At 30.1% G+C, this 7569-nt stretch overlaps 1 protein-coding gene across 1 annotated transcript in view; it reads left to right on the plus strand.

Annotated features, from left to right (window-relative positions):
• Positions 1–164: 164 nt before the first annotated feature.
• The window catches only part of LOC106106204 (ras-related protein Rab-11A), a 10280-nt gene continuing 2875 nt past the window's right edge, over positions 165–7569 (plus strand). Inside the window, exons 1-3 of the mRNA XM_013286751.1 lie at positions 165–458; positions 878–999; positions 7499–7566. Coding sequence (XP_013142205.1) covers positions 419–458; positions 878–999; positions 7499–7566 — 230 coding nt within the window. The 5' untranslated portion in view covers positions 165–418. The remainder of the gene's footprint in view (positions 459–877; positions 1000–7498; positions 7567–7569) is intronic.

Consider the following 7569-nt stretch of genomic DNA (forward strand, 5'->3'; position numbering starts at 1 on the left):
CTGTACCTACTTAAATGTTATAATCAGTGTTATTTCTCTAGGCTTATCCTTCTCCCCTAATATTTTTTTTATAATTACAGATATCTTAACGTAGAAGACGATAAATTATATATCTGAAAGAAAAAACTTTTTGGTAGCTTATGTTATCTGTAGTTTGGTTTTATCTTGAAAGTTGTAGTTTTCGAACGCACCAATAGGGGCGTAAAACAATCCGCCATCTTGTCCCAGTGACAATTTAGATTTTATTTAATTTAACCCGTATATATTTATTAAATCCGTTGACAAAAGTGATATTTACCAAGCTGTGTAGTGTTTTCAAAGCCTGTGATATTTTAGTGTCCGAATATTTTTTGTTAGCATAAATATCTCGAAGTTATTGTTAGTCCGATTTTGACGTCGAACGAAGTAGATAATCAAAATGGGCACAAGAGAGGACGAATACGATTATTTGTTCAAAGGTAAGTTTATTTACAATGTATTCATTGTTAATTTAACAGATAACATTACATGGGAATAGGAATAATGAAATATGATTTGAGATTTGCCTTTGTTATGTGTTTCAGTTCTATTCGTTATGACGTCGAAACAATATATTTACTGAATATGTATAAAAATGTTTTTCCACATATAGTTTAAATGGAAAGGAATAAAAAACATTATGTTTATTTCATGAAAATGGCATAGATACAAGTTTGTAATCCATCAGCTGATGTATCATAAATAATCGATTGGTATTTTTTTGTTCGTGAGTCATCGTACATTTGTATGATCTAATCTCAAATGTAAAATAGCGTCGAAACTTCCATAAGATGTATAATTAACGTATTTTATTATACTTTAAATGTTATTAATAAATGAAAACATTTTATTGTTTCAGTTGTTCTCATAGGGGACTCAGGAGTTGGTAAAAGTAGCTTGCTGTCGCGTTTCACTAGAAATGAATTCAACTTAGAGTCAAAATCCACAATAGGTGTGGAATTTGCAACAAGAAGTATAGAGGTAAATATAATTTCTATCAGTACAATGTGTATGAAACATTTTTGGTTTTAATGAACAATGAGTGTAATAACTTTTTGCTGAACTCTTTGTTTATGTTCACTGGAGTTTTATTAACTTTTCTTGCAAACTATTTTGTAATGAATTGACACAATGTCTTTGTTCATGTTAATTTATTATTGTAACATTTACTATAAATAAAATAAATTCATATAACACTGAAATAAAACATCAAATAAGATGTTAGTTAACTCAAAATCACAAAGAAAGTCAGCTTACTAATAAAATGTTTGATTTTTTATCAACATTTTTTTTACAACTACAATTAAAGTTATCTATATCTAAAAATCTAAGTATTCTAAATTATTCTCAATTCATCTATATATCAGAGTTATATTGACAATATTCATTTCAAGAGACCACTGATTATAATTCAATTGACCTCAATTGATTCATAAATGTGGAGCAGTTTTTGTTAGTGATATTTTATATTTCAACAAGCAATTGTGGATTTTATTTGTACTGAAAACTGTTGTTATGATATCTAATATTGTGTTTGTTACATATACTTGTAATGTATATGGCAAATGTGAAAAATCACATACTGACTTGATATTTGTATATAAATGGTTTGACAGTAGCTAAAATTGGTTAGCCAATGTTTATGTGAAAATATAATTTTTCTCAATTCTATGTGAAGGTATTGGAGTAAAATTCATTCAATTTATTGTCAAAGCAATCTTTAAAACATGTTTCATAGTATAAAAACATTTAAATTTTAAATCAATAGGGCTGTTGATAATATGTTTTAAACATTTATGTCTGTTCTAAATTGGTAGGTTTTAATTCTTTTTCCTTCTTTTAGATCTCTCTTAGTTACTTTTGCTCTGACTCATCACATATTTACTCACACTATTTGAATTAAAAACATATGTCACTATGTTAATATTTGTATTACTATATGGCACTATCTGATGGATTAAATCTAAATAAATTTGCTTCATGAGAACTGCTTATAATCTGTCAGACATGCAAATTTCATTTGGAACCAGCTGTTATTTGCGAAATTGCCTTTCTTACGGTGAAAGAATTATTAAAATCAGCCCAGTAGTTTATTTCGATACAAAAATACAAATCTTTTCTATTTATTATTAGTATAGATATAGATTTGGCATTTTAGCATGACCTTATTTAAGATGATGTTAAATATTAAAATGCCATTTCACTATTTTACCATGAATATGACAGTGACAAAATTATTATTACTGTGAAGTAAAATTTTCCACAATATTTATACCTATGAAAACATTTATTATTGATTTTATTTTAGATAAGATTTTTAATAGCCTTATACAATACATGTACATATTATCTTGCATCCTTGGTTTTATACTGTAAAGTTTTTTTAACTATTCTCATCAAATTTGTTCATTTATTACAGTTTAGTCTCTACTTGTGTAGGTTTTTAAATTTAACTATATTAATTTAATGGAGATAGTCACCATAATAATGTTGTTAATTTTGTTAATTGATTTACAGTACTTAATTGTGTTATTATAATTCTGACATATAAAAAACTTCCTAGTTACTTTAGACTAACAAAAACACCACAAGCTCATATAAATGTACAGATAAAAAATAGTAACTCGCATGTATTTTTAAGTTGCTAATATTGTGTTCTGTACCATTTTGTCTTTATATGTGTATCTTCCTGAATAATTGTATGGACAAAATACAGTATAAGTAACTTAAGCTTGATTATGTATATCAAGTAAGCTATTAAGTTTCAGTACCTTTCACTTCCTTTTAAACCATTTCCTGTATTAACTTCCTATCAAACCATATATGGCAAATGTAATGGGTTTTTTTAAGTGTCATTACCAAGTTCTTCCATTTTAATGCTTCTGTTGATAATATTGAGTCCTTGATTGTTCTAAAACATATTTAGCAGTTGCAACATTTAAATTTTTTTGCATGAAATGTCTTTTACTGTTTATATTATTTATTGGACAGAACAAGAAATAAGTATACTTGATTTTTGTCACAAGAAAAAGATCTTAAAAAACCAATAGGGTGACTAAGAATTTAATATAATATTAAGACAAGAATATTGTAACATTGTAATTCAAACTTGATTATGGTCCTGTTTTCAGTATCTTGGAGTCGGCATTTCATGTTATAGTTTTCACATATTCTTCATCAGCTCACTAAGCCCCCCCTGATGGTTGAATTGTAATTTTGAATTAGGACAGTCCACAAGTAGAGCAATAACTATGTTACCCTACATACACATTTGGCATCTATCCAGATATTTCTACAACTGTTGATAACATCCCGTGACCTACCCTTTGTTTTGTTTTATAACTATTAAAATAACAATCAATGCAGAGCAAACAAAATTATCTACTAGTTCTATTTATTGCCAGTATAAAAGTAGAAAATGTACTCTAGAAAAGATCTCTGCTAGCTTAAAAGTTTGAAGTACTAATAAGTGGCAGTTTGGTATGGATATGTACATAATGTCACTTTGCTTTCGTTAAATGAACTTATATAAATAAAATAAATGTTGCGTTTCTCACATTAGTGCAGTAAGTCTGCAAAGTTTTGTAAAGTTTTTAATAGTTTGCGGTTTGAATATGAAATGTTTTTAAACAGTGCTTAATTTTCCAGCAATAATCTTGTGTACAAGTTTGTTCACATCACAAGTTTATTTTAATTGCATAATACAAAGTATTTTTGGACTTAAATAGTGTTATGCACATCGCCTTTAAAAATGTAATTATTTAGTATTCCACTAAATTACTAGCTTGGTGAAAACTCAGGCTTTATTCTGCTTTGATTTGTTTATTTACGATCTATTTATACGTTAACAACTATTTATATTATTTAATGCATATTTCTGCATCTTATATACAAGTAACAAAATAACATTATAAATGTCATTTCGATATTTAAAACACTTCGTCTTAAAAATCCGTTACTAATTTTTCACGGTATTTGATTTCATAAACTTAATTAACGCGGTGACGTCATTATCGTGCGACGGGAGTAGGGTACAGTACGGTAAGCTTTCCCCGTCCCCTACTGAAAACATACAAATTACCCTTTGCAAACCTTGAGCATTTTAGTATTTAAAATTAAAGGTCTGGCTGAAATAAAAAAAAAATCGTCCTTAAAGACGAGATAGAATTTAATCGAAGAAATTAGTTATTGTCTCACTCGGAATCTTAAATTGGTCATTAAGGAGACCCGAAATCCTAGTGTACCTTAAATACCGAGTGCAGTTTTATTTATATCATCTCTAAGCTTTCATAACATGCACGTACTGTTTAGCTACGGTTAAGAATTCCTTTGTCCTATTTCACTGTCGAGCCAAATTGCTCGGTGACTCTAACGTTGGCTCTTAATTAATGAGAGCCCAGCTTATTCCCATCGGTAAGATTAATTCGCTATTGTTTTAATGTTCATAGAGTTATGCATGAGGTCATCATTTTAAAAGCTTTTAAAGTAACAGTTAATAACTTTTTGTGGTGGTTTAACCGATTGGTTAATATTCCAATTGAGAGAAATGTGAATTAACTCGCAACAACTAGTTTCTATTTCGATTTGTATTAGTACGGAGTTTTTAATAGAACATGTTATATTGATTTCTTACTGTTTTGTTTAGTCGTTTAGATCTAATAACAGAAAAATTATATCTACGATTTTATGTGGAAGAATATTATATTTACAGAGTGATAAAGTACTAAGATAACTGTACTTATGGCTTTTCTTCTGTACCTTTGTTTAATTACAGCTATTGTGAATAAGAATTCAGCCTTCAAATAAACGTAGGTAGCTTGAGTAAAGTCAAAGCGTAGCCTTGGCCCGGGCCACATAATCGATGCGAACGAAATTTATTTTACTATGTCGTGTAGGCGACGTTTTATCACCGTGTGACTCAAGATAATAATAACGAAATTGACAAGTTTCAAGTGTTGCTTTTGATTTCTGTAACAGCCAACCACTGAATTGCGCGTACAAAATATTGTTATCCTTGTTGTTAACAAAGTGAAAGAGTAGGATAGTGATATAAATTTTATACAGCTAAAATAGCAGAACGAGGTACAGTCAGCTACATAAATATACATACAAAGCTTAGGGAAAGATCCATACAAAGTATACATCTTTGTTTTAAAAATATGAATACACTTATCCGTATATGCTTCCAATTCTGTCATGGTATTTCGAATACGTATTCCTGGAGATGACTGTACATTCGAATGCTGTGATTCCGAAGTCTGCTTCGGAAAACTCAGATACAGCAAATCAGTATAATAATACAGTGTATGTATAAATTCTTGGAACTATCTTCATAGGCTGAACCTTATAAAGGTATCTTGACTACTACCATCTATTGCCTTGGTTAGAAACCAGTCATAAGTAGGCTAGAAGAGACTCTGTGAAAATGTATAAGAATGTTGAATTACATTTTGAGGTCAAAGACTAGATGAGAAAATAGTTCTTTCACTAATATGAATTCTGAAGTTACAGGCGATAGTAACTCAACATTATTGACCCATTTATTTACCATTGTTATTATACTAACCTTGCATGAATTCTGCTTGATGTTGATAACGATTTGTAATTGAGTTTCAATGCTCTACAATCATTTACATGATGTGACGTGTGTTTGTGCTCTGATTCATACATAAAGATAATATTTGCAGTTAGGTACGAAATGTCATCGGTTCGGGAATTATTTATACTGTAAATTTGACAAAAAATATATATTTATAAATAACAATTTTATACATATAGATATTTGAATATTATTTGAAGATTTGGTCGTATGTTGGTATTTGAAACTATTAAAACCTAGTAACAATTACTCTGTGAACCTTAAATAAATTAACTAGAGTGTAAACATTGTACAACCTCAATACACTTCTGTTACATATGTAACGTAATATCTATGTAATTATTTCGTTTTATGTGTCAATCTGAGAAATTTAATATTATATTTCATAATGATATTTATTACAAAAAAACTATTTCTACATATTTCACATGTATTTCCTACTTTGTTCTGTTTATTTTATGTAGAAAGTACGTATAAAAAATTAATTTTTAAATTGTATATATTTGTATAGAAAAGTAGCATATTACTTTAATGTCCGTATTCTGTTTAAAAATCCTTGTTTTGTCTTTTCTGGGTCAATTTTAATTGCTCTGTATTTATTTCTTTACTTTTTTTAGTAAGAAAAATACAACTAGCTATTGTAATCAAAGTTTTTCGTTACTTGGTCTTAAACTAAGCTTCCTTTCGTTCCATTTATGAGGCAGGAAGTTCAAACAGTGTACGTATGTGACCTCTAACGGTGCCGGCCGGTGTCCCGAATTTTGTACATGTTATTGCACCCATTGTACCGCTATTAATACTACTGTATGTATACGAATGAACACGGATTGGTAGCTCTGTATAGCTTTGTCTATGTTAACTGTATACGATTTATATTATAAGGTGGCAAACGATCAAGCGGTCACCTGAATCCACCGAAATGGAAAGCGACCGCTGTCCATAAACATCCGCAATTGCAGATGCGTTGCCTACCTTTAATTGACGGAGGAGCCTTCCTATGTGTCTCCACCACCGTCAAATCCATTTTTCCTTCCCATCCTTTACTCTTAAGAAAAGGGTGGAAAAAGGTACGAACTAAAATTAGGCCTCCGGCACCACACTCATCAGACGAAACGTGGAATTGCTTCCACTTGACGCCTGTAATTCTTGATTTCTTACGCTGATTGTAATATGTACTTTGGAATACTATAATGATACTTTTACAAAAGAAACATGTACTAGAGTGGTTAATATGTTATATGCTATTTGTTTCTAGTCCTAGTTCTGACAATAAGGATGTACATTCTTGACCTTGATAACGATGCTGTACACGACTGAAACCGGTTAACTTGTCCGAACACACGCATTTATTATAATTACCTTGAACTCTATCAGGTACTGGCTGTTGCTCACGACTCCTCCGTGAAATTAAAAAATAATAAAAGATATAGCTTATGTTATTCACTGATTAATTTCCTTTCTAATTGTGAAAGAGTATTTGAAATCGGTCCAGTAGTTGACTTATTTCAATACAAACATTTCCTCTTTATTGTATTAGTATAGATTACTTGTTAAGTATAACAAAATAATGTAATGTAAATCATACTAATATTATAAATGCGAAATTTTAGATGGATGGATGTTTGTTAGAGTTTGTAGCCTAAACGGCTGAACGGATTTCGATAAAATTTGGTATACATGTAGAGGATTATATGGAAGAACACATAGGCTACTCGCTTTTGTTTTCTTTTTTTTATTTGCACGCGGACGGATTCGCGGGCGAAAACTAGTGCTTTTATAATAATAAATTTACCGATATTAATTATATTTTCCATTTTATCCTTCCCTATATTATTTTTGATATGTATAAAAATCTGTAATGTTTGTTCTGATCGTTTCCAGGTGGACGGTAAAACCATAAAGGCTCAGATCTGGGACACGGCGGGCCAGGAGCGGTACCGTGCGATTACGTC

Source organism: Papilio polytes, unplaced genomic scaffold, assembly GCF_000836215.1.
Source record: "Papilio polytes unplaced genomic scaffold, Ppol_1.0 DF822289.1, whole genome shotgun sequence".
Taxonomy (NCBI): domain Eukaryota; kingdom Metazoa; phylum Arthropoda; class Insecta; order Lepidoptera; family Papilionidae; genus Papilio; species Papilio polytes.